Source organism: Pan paniscus, chromosome 3, assembly GCF_029289425.2.
Source record: "Pan paniscus chromosome 3, NHGRI_mPanPan1-v2.0_pri, whole genome shotgun sequence".
NCBI lineage: Eukaryota > Metazoa > Chordata > Mammalia > Primates > Hominidae > Pan > Pan paniscus.
The window spans coordinates 3,499,189-3,515,979 of NC_073252.2; the positions used below are offsets into that span (position 1 = coordinate 3,499,189).

A 16,791-nucleotide genomic window follows, 5' to 3' on the forward strand; every position below is an offset into this window, starting at 1 on the left:
ATTTCAATCTTGGTGGATCTGATGATTATGTGTCTTGGGGTTGCTCTTCTTGAGGAGTATCTTTGTGGTGGTCTCTGTATTTCCTGAATTTGAATGTTGGTCTGCCTTGCTAGGTTGGGGAAGTTCTCCTGGATAATATCCTGAAGAGTGTTTTCTAACTTGGTTCTATTCTCCCCATCACTTTCAGGTACACCAATCAAATGTAGATTTGGTCTTTTCACATAGTCCCATATTTCTTGGAGGCTTGGTTCATTTCTTTTCACTCTTTTTTCTCTAATCTTGTCTTCTCGCTTTATTTCATTAATTTGATCTTCAATCACTCCTTTCTTCTGCTTGATTGAATCGGCTGTTGAAGCTTGTGTATACTTCACAAAATTCTCATTCTGTGGTTTTTAGCTCCATCAGGTCATTTAAGCTCTTCTCTACACTGGTTATTCTAGCCATTAGTCTAACATTTTTTCAAGGTTTTTAGCTTCCTTGTGATGGGTTAGAACATGCTCCTTTAGCTCGGAGAAGTTTGTTATTACCGACCTTCTGAAGCTTACTTCTGTCAATTCATCAAACTCATTCTCCATCCAGTTTTGTTCCCTTGTTGGTGAGGAGTTGTGATCCTTTGGAGGAGAAGAGGTGTTCTGGTTTTTGGAATTTTCAGCCTTTCTGCTCTGGTTTCTCCCCATCATTGTGGTTTTATCTACCTTTGGTCTTTGATGTTGGTGACCTACGGATGGGGTTTTGGTGTGGGTGTCCTTTTTGTTGATGTTGATGCTATTCCTTTCTGTTTGTTAGTTTTCCTTCTAACAGACAGGCCCCTCAGCTGCAGGTCTGTTGGAGTTTGCTGGAGGTCCACTCCAGGCCCTGTTTGCCTGGGCATCACCAGCGGAGGCTGCAGAACAGCAAATATTGCTGCCTGATCCTTCCTCTGGAAACATCGTCCCAGAGCATGAAGGTGTCTGCCTGTATGAGGTGTTCGTTGGCCCCTACTGGGAGGTGTCTCCCAGTCAGGCTACATGGGGGTCAGGGACCCACTTGAGGCAGTCTGTTCGTTATCGGAGCTTGAATGCCGTACCGGGAGAACCACTGCTCTCTTCAGAGCTGTCAGGCACGTATGTTTAAGCCTGGAGAAGCTGTCTGCTGCCTTTTGTTCAGATGTGCCCTTCCCCCAGAGGTGGAATCTAGAGAGGCAGTAGGCCTTGCTGAGCTGCAGTGGGCTCTGCCCAGTTCGAGCTTCCCTGCTGCTTTGTTTACACTGTGAGCATAGAACCACCTACTCTAGCCTCAGCAGTGGTGGACACCCCTCCCCCGGCCAAGTTCCTGCATCCCAGGTCGATTTCAGAGTGCTGCGCTAGCAGTGAGCAAGGCCCCATGGGCGTGGGACCCGCTGAGCCAGGCACTGGAGAGGACCTCCTGGTCTGCTGGTTGTGAAGACTGTGGGAAAAGTGCAGTATTTGGGCAGGAGTGTACCGCTCCTTCAGGTACAGTCACTCATGGCTTCCTTTGGCTTGGAAAGGGAAGTCCCCCGACCCCTTGTGCTTCCCAGGTGAGGCAATGCCCCACCCTGCTTCGGCTTGCCCTCCGTGGGCTGCACCCACTGTCCAGCAAGTCCCAGTGAGATGAACTAGGTACCTCAGTTGGAAATGCAGAAATCACCTGTCTTCTGTGTCGATCTCACTGGGAGCTGTAGACTGGAGCTGTTCCTATTCGGCCATTTTGGAAGCATCCCTTGTTTTTTGGGGTGGAGTCTTGCTCTGTCGCCCAGGCTGAAGTGCATCGGCACAATCTCAACCCACTGCAACCTTTGCCTCCTGGGTTCAAGCGATTCTCCTACCTCAGCCTCCGGAGTACCTGGGATTACAGGCACCTGCCACCATGCCTGGCTAATTTTTTGTATTTTTAGTGGAGATGGGGTTTCACCACATTGGCCAGGCTAGTCTCGAACTCCTGACCTTGTGATCCACCCACCTCAGCCTCCTAGAGTGTTGGGATCACAGGCATCAGCCACCACGCCCAGCCATATTTTCAGATCTCCCTCTCTTTGCCCTAAACCACTGTGCTTAATAAGTAGTTTTTAGTGGCCAGCAGTCTCCATGTATAACACATTTTAGCAAAATGGAAAATACTACATGTTTAAATTTGAATGTGAGATATACTGAAATAAAAATCATCTAACTGGGATTCTTTAAATAGTAAGATTTTCTTTTTTGTATGTGGGGTTTTTTTAAACCTTATTATTATGACTGTCATATATAGAAATGGCTGTTTTTCGATTACAGTCAGTGAATGTATCAAATGCTGCCTTATCCAAATAATAAAAGTAAATTATTAACTAGTCACAATTTAATGAAGATTGATGTTGATCTTTATATTCTTGAAATCAGCCATATGGTTGTGTGTGTATGTATATATTTTTAAAGGTACATAAAGATAATAAGCTCATCTCTGAAAATTTTTACATTTGGCATAAGAATAACTGGATAATTAAGCATCTTATTCTCTGGCCTGTGTCTTTACAGTTAAAGGTAGATATACTCACCTCTCCTTTTTTGTTTTTCTAAGTTCATCTTTTTTGCTGTTTCAAGACAGAGGCCTATTTTAGCTTTCTCGCATATCCTTTTGTTTGTACTTTGGAAGCCTCACCTGCTTAATTGTTGAGTTATTTATTTATTTATTTATTTATTATTATTTTTATTTTTTTTTTTATTGATCATTCTTGGGTGTTTCTCGCAGAGGGGGATTTGGCAGGGTCATAGGACAACAGTGGAGGGAAGGTCAGCAGATAAACAAGTGAACAAAGGTCTCTGGTTTTCCTAGGCAGAGGACCCTGCGGCCTTCCGCAGTGTTTGTGTCCCTGGGTACTTGAGATTAGGGAGTGGTGATGACTCTTAACGAGCATGCTGCCCTCAAGCATCTGTTTAACAAAGCACCGCCCTTAATCCATTTAACCCTGAGTGGACACAGCACATGTTTCAGAGAGCACAGGGTTGGGGTAAGGTCATAGATCAACAGGATCCCAAGGCAGAAGAATTTTTCTTAGTACGGAACAAAATGAAAAGTTTTCACAAAACGAAAAGTCTTCCATGTCTACCTCTTTCTACACAGACACAGCAACCATCCGATTTCTCAATCTTTTCCCCGCCTTTCCCCCTTTTCTATTCCACAAAACCGCCATTGTCATCATGGCCCGTTCTCAATGAGCTGTTGGGTACACCTCCCAGACGGGGTGGTGGCTGGGCACAGGGGCTCCTCACTTCCCAGTAGGGGCGGCCGGGCAGAGGCGTCCCTCACCTCCCGGACGGGGCGGCTGGCCGGGCGGGGGGCTGACCCCCCCACCTCTCTCCCGGACGGGGTGGCTGCTGGGCGGAGACGCTCCTCACTTCCCAGACGGGGCAGCTGCCGGGCGGAGGGGCTCCTCACTTCTCAGACGGGGTGGCTGCCGGGCGGAGGGTCTCCTCACTTCTCAGACGGGGCGGCCGGGCAGAGATGCTCCTCACCTCCCAGACGGGGTCGTGGCCTGGCAGAGGCGCTCCCCACCTCCCAGATGGGGCGGCGGGGCAGAGGCGCTCCCCACATCTCAGACGATGGGCAGCCGGGCAGAGACGCTCCTCACTTCCTAGACAGGATGGTGGCCGGGCAGAGACGCTCCTCACTTTCTAGACTGGGCAGCCAGGCAGAGGGGCTCCTCACATCCCAGACGATGGGCGGCCAGGCAGAGACGCTCCTCACTTCCCAGACGGGGTGGCGGCCGGGCAGAGGCTGCAATCTCGGCACTTTGGGAGGCCAAGGCAGGCGGCTGGGAGGTGGAGGTTGTAGCGAGCCGAGATCACGCCACTGCACCCCAGCCTGGGCACCATTGAGCACTGAGTGAACGAGACTCCGTCTGCAATCCCGGCACCTCGGGAGGCCGAGGCTGGCGGATCACTTGCGGTTAGGAGCTGGAGACCAGCCCGGCCAACACAGCGAAACCCCGTCTCCACCAATAAAATATGAAAAACAGTCAGGCGTGGCGGCGCACGCCTGCAATCGCAGGCACTCAGCAGGCTGAGGCAGGAGAATCAGGCAGGGAGGTTGCAGTGAGCCGAGATGGCAGCAGTACAGTCCAGCTTCGGCTCGGCATCAGAGGGAGACCGTGGAAAGAGAGGGAGAGGGAGACCGTAGGGAGAGGGGGAGGGGGAGGGGGAGAGGGAGAGGGAGAGCAATTGTTGAGTTTTTATCCGTGGTCTTTTAGAGGGGGATATGTAGGGTAGAAGCTTTCACAGGTTCTTGTTTGCACTTGGCCCCTGACTGTTTTGAGGAATCTCCCTCACTGACTCACAGCATGGCAAGGTTTCAGATCTCTTTCTGCCACACAGCAGTTCTGACGCAGCTGGAAAGATAAACAGATGCTTAGATTGTCAGGCCAGGCTTGAGATATACAAACTATTGAGCCTTATCTGTGACCTTGCTTAGGTGAAGGCATCAGAGCCCCTGCACCGACATGCATAGGCCTCTGCATGTGTGCGGGGCTGGGTGTTGAGGTCTGAGCACAAGTGTAGCTGGAGAGGTGAGCTTGATGTGGCGATGGGTATGAGCAGGTTTTCTTCAGACTTCTGTGAGTTTACCTAGTTCCAGGATTTAAAGGCACAGAGACCTTAGAATTAAAATAGAATCATTTTCTTTTTCTAAATAGCAACACTAGGAATAAAAAATAATAATTCCACATTCTTGACAGGTAATGTTTTTTCTTGTCTTCTAATCCTTATTTATTCCATACTCATTTTTATACATAATTGAAATGTATTATGCGTTGGATTTTTCTTTTGCATTATATTATAGACGATTTTTCATGTAACTCCTTACTGTTCCATTTTATATGTTTTGTCTGGTTTAAGACTTTATCTGCAAATCGGGAAACTGTCTCTACAAAAACAAAAACAAAAATAGTTGGCCGCAGTGGCATGCGTCTGTGGTCCCAGCTACTCGGGGCTGAGGTGGGAGGATTGCTTGAGCCTTGGGAGGTTGAGGCTGCAAAGAGCCATGATCATGCCACTGCACTCCAGCATGGGTGACAGAGTTTATACTGTCTGTTTTGGGTGATTTGGTAATGATATGCCCTGATGTAGTTTTTTTATATCTTGTGTTTCTTGTGCCTGGGTTTATTGAGCTTGGGTCTGTGGCTTCATAGTATTTTTAAAGTTTGGAAAATTTTAGGCCATTATTTCTTTCTTTCTTTTTCTTTTTTTTGAGACAATGTCTCGCTCTGTTGCCCGGGTTGGAGTGCAGTGACACTATCTTGGCTCACTGCAAGCTCTGCCTCCTGGGTTCACGCCATTCTCCTGCCTCAGCCTCCCGAGTAGCTGGGACTACAGGCGCCTGCCACCACGCCTGGCTAATTTTTTGTATTTTTAGTAGAGATGAGGTTTCACTGTGTTAGCCAGGATGGTCTCAATCTCCTGACCTCGTGATCTGCCCGCCTGGTCCTCCCAAAGTGCTGGGATTACAGGCGTGAGCCACTGCACCCGGCTAGGCCATTATTTCTTCAAAGATTTTTTTTCTGCCCTGTCTCCCTCCTTTTTTCCCTCTCTTAAAGGGGCTGTGATTTCCTGAATGATTGCTTAGTGTTGTCCCATAGCTTACTGATGCTCTTTTCGGTGTTTGATTGTTTTATGTGTTTTCTGTTTTGTATAGTTTCTATTATTGTGTTTTGAAGTTCTCTAATCTTTTCTTCTACAGTGTCTAATCTGTTGTTAATCTGTTAATCTGTTGTTAATCCTGTCCAGCGTATTTTTTTTTTGTTTTTGAAACAGTCTCACTCTGTTGCCCAGGCTGGAGTATAGTGGTGCGATATCGGCTCACTGCAACCTCCACCTCCCAGGCTCAAGCAATTCTTCTGCCTCAGCCTCCCGAGTAGCTGGGACTACAGGCACGTGCCACCACACCCGGCTAATTTGTGTATTTTTATTAGAGATGGGGTTTCACCATGTTGGCCAAACTGGCCTTGAACTCCTGACCTCAGGTGATTCATCGGCCTCGGTCTCCCAAAGTGTTGGGATTATAGGCATGAGCCACCGTGTCTGGCCCCTGTTCAGTGTATATCACTAATTGTGTTTTTATCTCTAGAAGTTTGATTTATGTCTTTTAAAAATGTCTCCCTGTGTTTCTGTTTAGCTTTGTGAACACAATTGTAATAACTGTTTTAATATCCTTCTCTGCTAGTTCTAAGATCTTCTAATAACTTCCCAGTTCTTGGTGTTTTTCATTGGTTGATTGATACTCCTCGTTTTGGATTGTATTTTCCTGCCTCTTTGCATGGCTGCCAATTTTTGATTGGATGCCCAACATTGTGAATTTTACTTTGTTGGATGCTATATATTTTTGTGTTCCCATAGATCTTCTTGAGCTTTGTTCTGAGGTTAGTTGAGTTACATGTAGATGGTTTATTCTTTTGGGTCTTGCTTTATAATTTGTCAGATGGGTTGGAGCAGTGCTTAGTTTAGGACTAATTTTTTTTTTTGGACTAATTATTCCTCTTTAGGAATAATTAGGTACCATGCTTAGGAGGCAAGACCATCCTGAGTACTCTACCTAATGAACCAGAAAGTTTGGGTTTTCCAGTCCGCCTGCTGAGAACAGTGACTTTCTAGCCCTGTGTGAGCGCTGAGCACTGCTCCTTCTAATCCTTTCCAATGCTTCTCTCCCTGGCCTCAGGGAGTTTTCTCACACACATATCTCTGCTGAGTACTCGAGAGGGACCTTCCCCAGATCTCCAGAGCTCTCTCTGTCTTGTTTTCTCTTCTCTGGTGCTCTGTCTTATGAACTATGGCTGTCTTGGTCTCCTTAGATTCTCAGCACCTCTTCAGTTCAGAGGGTTGCCTGTCCCTCCTCCTTGTGCCACAGCCTAGGAACTCTCTCAGAGCAGTGAGTTGGGGCAGCCATAGGGCTGACTTAGTCTCTCGTCTCCCAGGGATCACTGTCCTTCATTGCTGATGTCCAGTGTCTTGAGACTCTGGGTTTTGTCTGTTTTGTTTTTTGGTTTGCTTTGGTTGTCTCAGGCAGGAGGGTAAACCCAGTCCCTCACCCTCATTGTGCTCAGTAGTGGAAGTCTCACTCTATTACATTAGATATTAGTATTTGTAGCAGAGCCCTGGTTCCCTGGTACTTGGGGAGCTCTTGAAAGGCCAGAAACAGCATGCTTTCTCACCTTTTCCAGGGCTTCAGTTTCTGGTGCACACCAAGCATTCCATACACATTTGTTAAAGTCCTTTGTTAGACAAATAGTGATTCACAGGTTCTATTTGTAATTTTTTCAGTTAACATGTATTGGGTATCTGCTGGGAGCTAGTAAAAACAAAAAGTGGTGTGTGACAAATTCAATTCTGACAAGAACAACCTTAAACCTTTAGAATATACTTTGAGCATATCAGAATTTTAAAAATGTGTGGCCCTTGAGTATTTGAAACCAACAAGAATCTGTTGCTTATTAGTAGAGGATATTTTGTTAAACAAGTGGAGAGAGAGGCATTTTCAGTCTAATTGGTGTTGGCTTTTAGCAGCTGATGGAAACCAGTTCGTGATTAGCCAGGCAGTGGTGAAACAGGCTGTGCATTCTGAATGCCTAGGTATCTAGGCGTTCAGAATGGTGGCGCTCTTTGAGTTAGCATCTTCTTCTTTCTTGATTCTTTTTTTTTTTTTTGAGATGGACTTTTGCTCTTGTTGCCCAGGTAACAACTCCAGTGCAATGGCGCCATCTCGGCTCACTGTAACCTCTGCCTCCCTGGTTCAAGCGATTCTCCTGCCTCAGCCTCTCAAGTAGCTGGGATTACAGGTGTGCGCCACCACGCCTGGCTAATTTTGTATTTTTAGTAGAGATGGGGTTTCACTATATTGGTCAGGCTGGTCTTGAACTCCTGACCTCAAGTGATGCACCTGCCTCGGTCTCCCAAAATGCTGGGATTACAGGCGTGAGCCACTGCTCCCAGCCCCTTCTTGATTCTTGAAAAGGACATTGGGTGCTGTACATCTCGTTATAGATGTTGATAAAAATGCTTGTGAGAAGAGTAACATTAAGGTAGTTATTTGGTCATTTTTGCAGATTATTATAAGACAATTCTAGGACTAATTTGTGGTAAATCACACATTGCTGTATCATAGTTGTGTTCACCGAACATATTCAGGGGCTCTACAGATGCAGGGCTCTTAGCTGCTTTGCACACTTCTGAATTCCTGCCCTGCGAACAGGACTGGATACCTAATAGACAATAGGTACTTGATAACAGTTTATTGAATTAATGAGTGAATGAACAGATACATAGATGCATGAAAGAATGGTTGTAATGTATATAACTTGGATTTCAAGACTTTTTACTGACTGTTCAAAATAAGAAATTGAAAATTTTCCTCTGATTTTCCTCTACTATTTACACGATTTAAATGGAAGTTATCTTGTACCTTCAATTTCTGTCTAGGATTCGTACAATAATGGGTCATCTCTGAGTCACTTAATGTCTCACTTGTCTTTCTACAGTGTGTTGAAGAGATCCTAGGATACCTGAAATCCTGCTTTAGTCGAGAACCAATGATGGCAACTGTTTGTGTTCAACAAGTAAGAGTTTCATTCTTTTCCTATTCTGTTAAGATTTTCGGGTATGACGACGAAACGCTGCTACTCCTTAAGAGGCAGGTGCTGGTGGCATAATCAGCTGGGAGGATTGTGGGGTCCAGCGTAGCACTTTTCGGCTCACCCCATGATTGAGCCAAGAGGCCATCCTTCCCTTCACTCCCCAGGAGGACGAGTTCTGTCACTGTGGAGGGCAGAGGACATCAGAAGCTCCTCTGCAACCTCGCTAGTTAACTTCCAGTCCCTCGGAGTTTCTGTTTAGAATGCTCAATCTCATTTAGAATTGCAAGGAAACCCAAAACGCCTATTTAAGGTACAAACAGCACTTCATACAATATCTCATGAGGTATTAATAGTGATTAACAGGAAGAATTTCACACTGTGAATCTTTGTTAACATATCCAGTTATTTACAGATGGATTTGATATTTGTGTGGGAGATTCTTAAAAGTGTTGTTCACGCCACATTGTTGATGCCTCATTTTTTTCACTGTAGTTGTTGAAGACTCTCTTTGGGACAAACTTGGCCTCCCAGTTTGATGGCTTATCTTCCAACCCCAGCAAGTCACAAGGCCGAGCACAGCGCCTTGGCTCCTCCAGTGTGAGGCCAGGCTTGTACCACTACTGCTTCATGGCCCCGTACACCCACTTCACCCAGGCCCTCGCTGACGCCAGCCTGAGGAACATGGTGCAGGCGGAGCAGGAGCACGACACCTCGGGGTAACAGTTGTGGCAAGAATGCTGTCGTTGGTGGAAGCACGAAAGAGCAAGCAGGAAATACTTTGTAAAAGAATAAAAACGAAAAATGTTAGCGAACATCTTCTAATAGTCTGCTGTATTCAGAGAACTCTAGGAGATATGGTTGATGCAAAGATGATTTAAGGCATAGCCCGGCCTTCCAAGAAGTGTGTGGCCAGTGAGTGAGATGGGCTTGGGACTTACACATCTCAGAGGTGGGGCTAGAGGAGGAGGAACACTGAGTGGGCTGAGAAGCAGCCAGCTCTCATTGCCGAAGTGTGTCAGCAAACCAGAATGCGGTTCATAATGTCCCCACCCATTCAAAGCACAGGACCTGTAGAGTGGTGTGGCATGTGTTGTTGGCACTTTTCAGGCCTGTAACAAGGATGAAAGAACAGCTTCATTGCAGCACAGTAGTGCTGGTGTTCAGAGGTGTGTGAAGGTCATAGAAGCATCTTGGATATATTACCTTGTGTTTTGTCAACTTTATGACTACAACTCTCTTTTCACTTAAATTTTTTTTTTTTTTTTTTGAGACGGAGTCTTGCTCTGTCGCCCAGGCTGGAGTGCAGTGGTGCAATCTCAGCTCACCGCAAGCTCTGCATCATGGGTTCATGCCATTCTCCTGCCTCAGCCTCCCGAGTAGCTGGGACTACAGGCACCTGCCATCACGCCTGGCTAACTTTTTTTTGTATTTTTAGTAGAGACGGGGTTTCACCATGTTAGCCAGGATGGTCTCGATCTCCTGACCTCGTGATCTGCCCGTCTCGGCCTCCCAAAGTGCTGGGATTACAGGCGTGAGCCACCACGCCCGGCCTCTTTTCACTTAAATTTATGTTTGTGTTTTTAATGCCTAGAATACAGGACTTCTTAAATTGCCTTAAGTATGAACAGGTATTTGAGTTGCTAATCTGTATAGTAGCAATAATAGAATCCCTTGTTTTTCCTTTTATAAATTTAGCGATTAAATAGCTATAATTAAAACACTAGAGTCAGGAGTCAAGGAAAATACCCATGTTCCAGGCTGTATGTTAGTGATGTACTTACTATATATTGGAGTTTCAGGAGTAAGTCTGTTTCAATGCTTTCTGTAACCATTTGCGGTATTAATAAGCATGTGAGTGTGTGCATGTTTGGGTTAATTTCATATATGTTTCTTAAAAGGGATATCATTGATGTAAATATTTTAAAGGCTTGTCCTCCAAAAAAATCATGTGATTTCTTCTAAATTACTGATCTTTTAAATGACCTTCACCTTTCTCTCAAATCTCACTTAAGACTGGGCTGAGTAGTCAGTTTCCTGTAGCAGAAAAAAGCTCAGACTTGAGTAGCCTTCTGCGGGTGAGGAGACTTGATGGCTGTCAGGCAGCTGTAAACTCTAAATAGAGTGTCATTATCTGAAGAGGGCGATGCTGCCACACTGAGTGGCCTTTCAAGTTGTTTCTCCATCTGACACGTTCTGATCGTGTGAATGTGAAATTGGTTTGAGCAGGAGTATATCTGAGTGCAGAGGAGATTATTTAAAGATATTCTCATTCTCTGCTTCCCTTTTATTCCCATTTGGCAGATGGTTTGATGTCCTCCAGAAAGTGTCTACCCAGTTGAAGACAAACCTCACCAGTGTCACAAAGAACCGTGCAGATAAGGTAAATGGTGCCGTTTGTGGCATGTGAACTCAGGCGTGTCAGTGCTAGAGAGGAAACTGGAGCTGAGACTTTCCAGGTATTTTGCTTGAAGCTTTTAGTTGAAGGCTCACTTATGGATTCTTTCTTTCTTTTTTTCTTTTTTATAGAATGCTATTCATAATCACATTCGTTTGTTTGAACCTCTTGTTATAAAAGCTTTAAAACAGTACACGACTACCACATCTGTGCAGTTACAGAAGCAGGTTTTAGATTTGCTGGCGCAGCTGGTTCAGTTACGGGTTAATTACTGTCTTCTGGATTCAGATCAGGTTTGTCACTTTTATCTTTCATCCATCATACCTGTTCCTAATTTAGTACAAATTACCCTAAAAGACACTGAAATCTACTTTAAAGAAATGTGGTCTGCATGTTTCCCTCATCAGTTGCTGCTGCTTATCTTTTTCATGCACCTAGCTGGTGCAGAAGGCCTGGGGCATAGCCAGCCTCAGCAAGTCAGCATCCTTGCCCCAGCTCCCTGGACTCAAGGCTAACCTGGGGTTGGCTGTTAGGGATTTCCAAAGGTTTGTCCCATCCACTTGCCTCCCCTCCAAAATAAGTTTGAATTTAAATTATGAGATACAATTAAGATTTATTGTTTGGGGAACATTTTTGCAAAATCTAGAGTTAGTTTAAACAGATTATCAATTATTACCATAATTGATCATCTGCAGTTTCAAGCTATCTAACAGGTTAGCTTACCTCTTTAAAAAGGAATGGAATTTAGCAGGACAGTAACTGAGACCCGTGCTCCTGGAGTCCATGTGGGGGCTGTGTGGCTCTGCACAAGCATTTGCACTCTTCCCCTCTTGACTGCATTACCTTCCTCCTATAGTTGCTGTGGGCACCAGATTCTGGCTAGTCCTGTCCCTTCATGATGCACATTTTCCTCAAGATTCGTCCCAGTTAAATCACTGCAGATGAAACTGCCTTTTCATCGTCAAAATTTAACTGTCATTTTTGAGCCGTGATCTTGGGCTACTTTCTTATGTGGGGTAGGAATATTTTTGAGTTAGAAATATTACACTTCTCTATTTCCTTCTAGACGTAAATCTATTAATCCTTTCAGCACTGTTACTCACCTGAAAGGGTCTGTTTCCCTAGGAGAACTGAGGGCACTCGGTCAACACTGATTTTCCACAGTGGGTATTGGGGTGGTATCTGCTTGTTTTTTGTTGTTGTTGTTGTTTGTTTGTTTTTTTTTTTTTTTTGAGATGGAGTCTCGCTCTGTCACCCAGGCTGGAGTGCAGGGGTGCGATCTCGGCTCACTGCAAGCTCCACCTCCCGAGTTCACGCCATTCTCCTGTGTCAGCCTCCCAAGTAGCTGGGACTACAGGCACCCACCACTACGCCTGGCTAATTTTTTGTATTTTTAGTAGAGACGGGGTTTCACCGTGTTAGCCAGGATGGTCTTAATCTCCTGACCTCGTGATCTGCCTGCCTCAGCCTCCCAAAATGCTGGGATTACAGGCGTGAGCCACCGTGCCTGGCCTGGGGTCTGCTTTTAATGAAAGAGGCATCAAGGGGTGGGCTTTGCGTTGGCCTGATGCTTTGATCTTTCTTTCACAAAACCTGTCCGAAGAAAATCCGTCTAAATGGGCCATTGCTCTCCTCAGGAAATAGTCATTGGGAACTTCTTTTCCTTTCCTTTGACACTAGGAGGCTGTCTGGGGAGAAGCCCTGGTCTATGGCTGTGGGCAGCAGCGGCTGAGAGGAGCAGGCTCTCAGGGGGGCAGGGGTACCCCAAGGGAAGCCAGAGCCCTGATTTGTTCCATTCTAGTAAGAACAAAGACTGCTCTGGTTTCATGTTTGTTCTGATTGCCTTTCATCAACTGGTCCCCTTTCTCCCAGTTCTTAAGATTCAATACAGTGACAGTTTTATGAACAAGAATAGAACACTAGAACAGACAAACCATTGAACTCTATGCTGATAAAGATTTATTGAGCACCTGCTGTATGTTTGCATTCCGCCCAGAGGCTCTGAGAAAACCAGGCCATATGCTCCATGCTTTATCCATGGAAGCTCCCTGTCAGGTTGGGAAAGCAGACAGCTGCAGGGAATACAGTGTGACACAAAACTGGCTCCCGTGCAGCCCTTACGTGTCGCCTCTCAGATGGTTGGGGGACGAAGGTCGACTCCTTTGGGTATCTTATTACTAAATCAGTTTCAGGGAATCTGTGCCACCCTGTCTGCCATTAACGTGAACAGATGAGTCCCCAAGGTGTACTTTTGGGTATTGTCTGATGTCTCTTGGAATTTATTATTTGTTTTTCCAATGAGATTTCACCTCAGGGTATAGTAAAGTTGTTGAGGGGATTCCTGGATGTGTTCTGCAATTATCTAGGCTGATTTCAGAATAGAGTTATGCTTATAGTCAAATTTATCAGCTGTCAAGAAATTTATTGAAAATTTATGCAGATAAGCAGGAGGAAAAGAAGCCTGGTTTTTACATTTTAATCCTATTATTGATGTGAAATTTTATTTTCCTTCCTGTAGGTGTTTATTGGCTTTGTATTGAAACAGTTTGAATACATTGAAGTGGGCCAGTTCAGGTAATAGCATTTTATTATTTTAGATTTTTTTCTCCTTCTTGTGTACTTACATGTAATTTAGGTTATTAAGTGAATGTTTAAACTACTGTTAGGCATTTTTGCTGTTTTCTTTAAATGGAAATCTGACTAACATACTGTGCATTTTTGCTTCTCTTAAAAATTAATGTATATCTCAAGACTTGTTTGGAAGTAGTTATGTATCTGAAAATTCCATATGTTGTCAGTATTCATTGCACATTTCAAAGCATTTAATTGTGTTGACAGATGGTGGAATGAAATCTTGTGGTGGAGCACTAGTTTTTAAATCTTCTTAGAGAAAGCAGTTTTATATAAGGTTGTCTTTAGTAATTATTATGCATTTGTATTCTCTGCAGCTTTTTCTTGCTAGATGTTGAGGTTTTAAATACTTTTTGCTAGTCCATTACAGGTTTATAATTATTAAAAGTTAAAATTATTTTAGTACCTAAAATGCTTAATAAACATTGTAATTAGGAAAATTTAGTGCAGAAGGAAAGTGTTCCCAGATTCCCTGGGGTCTGGAAACATAGTGTTTATTCTAATTACATGACACCTCCACTGTGTTTTGGGGCAAGTTACTGTTTCTCTTTTGAGTTTCAATTTCTTCAAGAGCAAAGAGGCAGAGGAGAGCTAGGAAGATCGTAGCTGCTGTGCCCCTGTGCCGTCGGGTGCCTTCTACCTGCTGCCTCCGAACCTTTACACATGTCCCGGCTCTGCACGAGGGCACAGATGGGATGCATTGTGGCAGGGATGGGGTTAGAGTAGATCACTGACACCTGTTAGCTTAATGTGTGCTTGCTGTCAAGGTTGAATCATGAATTATTATATGTTGCTTATATTGATATGTATCTTAATTTTAAAAGAAAGGTCTAAATGGATGTTTTTGTTTCTAGGGAATCAGAGGCAATCATTCCAAACATCTTTTTCTTCTTGGTATTACTATCTTATGAACGCTATCATTCAAAACAGATCATTGGAATTCCTAAAATCATTCAGCTCTGTGATGGCATCATGGCCAGTGGAAGGAAGGCTGTGACACATGGTAACGGGACACACCTTTCACTGTCGTCTTCGGTGTCATGATGTGCTTGGCAGTGTTCATTTTCATATACCCACTTTGAACGTTGTCAGTGGCGGCCATGTGCTTCTCAGGCTCTGCATGTGTGTCTGTGTATGTGAATGTACTGGTTAGAGACGTTTCAAAAGAGAAGAGAGCATATTCTTTACTCTCAGCAATTTGTAATCTTCTCAGGGAAAAAAATTCAAGAAACAGTAAGATAACCTAAGGTATAGATTCTGAATATAAAGTTCCTGTTCATTCACACGAAACGCTAAAAGTTCTTCACTTGATCTTAGCCAAAAGGCCGAGAAGCGATGAAACACTAAAAATTCTTAAATCGAACTTGCCGTGAATTAAATTTTGATCTCTCATCCAGTGGTATTGGAGATATAGTTTGACTTGGGTTCAGGGCTTTCTGTTTTGCCTGATGATTTTGCTGGAGCTTAAATAAGGAACCCAGGAGATGGCCAGCTGTGCAAGCCCCCAGCCTGTGGAAGGAGCTAGTGTGGTTTTATGAATGAGTTGCAAATCTTTCTTTGAGCTTTTTGAACTGATCTTCCAGCATTGCCCTATTGACCCCTCCCTGACTCCTTTGCTGGAATCTGTAGGCTTTTGAACTTTGACAGGGACACATCCTAAGACCCTTGCAAACCCCCAGATGTGAGAATGGCACTACTACCTAGAGTCTTTTCGACTCAGCGTGTGTGCAGAAGAGCATCAACCGTGCTGTGTTGCGAGGCAGGGCCTTGGCTGACCTCTCAGTCTTTACATAGCTAAGCCAGTTAGTCTTTGCCATGGCCTCACAAGGGCTTCAGATTCACACAGCCAAAGTATAGATTATTAAAGGCATAGGTGTTTGGTTTCCTGGACTTGGAGGGTCTTTGGACAGAAAATCAGTAGGCAGCCACACCCAGTACTTTGTGCTGGGAAGCTTGGTCATCTGTGAGAGGGCCAGAGAGTATACCCATGCGTGCATGCCACCGAAGGGTCAGTGAGTATTCCTGTGTGTGCATGTCTCAGGGCCGGAGAGAGTATGTGTCACTGAGAGGTCAGAGTGTTTGTGTGTGTGTCAAAGAGGGTTGCATTGTGCCCTTCACCGAGGGGTCAGAGGGTGCCTCGCGTGTGTGTGTGTGTACGTGTGTGTGTGTGTCACTGAGGGGTCAGAGTGTGCCTGTCTGTGTGTGTGCTTGTGTGTGCGTACATGTCACTGAGGGGTCAGAGTGTGCCTCTGTGTGTGTGCTCATGTGTGAGCGTGTGTGTCACTGAGGGGGTCAGAGTGTGCCTCTGTGTGTGTGCTCATGTGTGAGCGTATGTGTCACTGAGGGGTCAGAGTGTGCCTCTGTGTGTGTGCTCATGTGTGAGCGTATGTGTCACTGAGGGGTCAGAGTGTGCCTCTGTGTGTGTGCTCATGTGTGAGCGTGTGTGTCACTGAGGGGGTCAGAGTGTGCCTCTGTGTGTGTGCTCATGTGTGAGCATGTGTGTCACTGAGGGGTCAGAGTGTGCCTCTGTGTGTGTGCTCATGTGTGAGCGTGTGTGTCACTGAGGGGGTCAGAGTGTGCCTCTGTGTGTGTGCTCATGTGTGAGCATGTGTGTCACTGAGGGGTCAGAGTGTGCCTCTGTGTGTGTGCTCATGTGTGAGCGTATGTGTCACTGAGGGGTCAGAGTGTGCCTGTCTGTGTGTGTGCTTGTGTGTGCGTACATGTCACTGAGGGGTCAGAGTGTGCCTCTGTGTGTGTGCTCATGTGTGAGCGTGTGTGTCACTGAGGGGGTCAGAGTGTGCCTCTGTGTGTGCTCATGTGTGAGCGTATGTGTCACTGAGGGGTCAGAGTGTGCCTCTGTGTGTGTGCTCATGTGTGAGCGTATGTGTCACTGAGGGGGTCAGAGTGTGCCTCTGTGTGTGTGCTCATGTGTGAGCGTACCTGTCACTGAGGGGTCAGAGTGTGCCTCTGTGTGTGTGCTCATGTGTGAGCGTATGTGTCACTGAGGGGTCAGAGTGTGCCTCTGTGTGTGCTCATGTGTGAGCGTACCTGTCACTGAGGGGTCAGTGTTCCTGTGGCGCATGACATTGAGGGTCAGAATGTGCCTCTGTGTGCCAATGAAAGGCATTTCTTATATTTTTTTATATGTGGTCATAGTAGACCAGTTAATTTA

General features: G+C 45.3%; 1 protein-coding gene across 2 annotated transcripts in view; it reads left to right on the forward strand.

The window, feature by feature from the left end:
* Positions 1 to 16,791, forward strand: part of HTT (huntingtin) — a 206,597-nt gene that overhangs the window by 123,350 nt on the left and 66,456 nt on the right. For both annotated transcript variants that reach the window (XM_063603488.1, XM_003812979.6), the window contains exons 30-35: positions 8,498 to 8,575; positions 9,086 to 9,309; positions 10,895 to 10,973; positions 11,120 to 11,281; positions 13,507 to 13,562; positions 14,474 to 14,622. In XM_063603488.1, the coding sequence (XP_063459558.1) occupies positions 8,498 to 8,575; positions 9,086 to 9,309; positions 10,895 to 10,973; positions 11,120 to 11,281; positions 13,507 to 13,562; positions 14,474 to 14,622 (748 nt within the window). The remainder of the gene's footprint in view (positions 1 to 8,497; positions 8,576 to 9,085; positions 9,310 to 10,894; positions 10,974 to 11,119; positions 11,282 to 13,506; positions 13,563 to 14,473; positions 14,623 to 16,791) is intronic.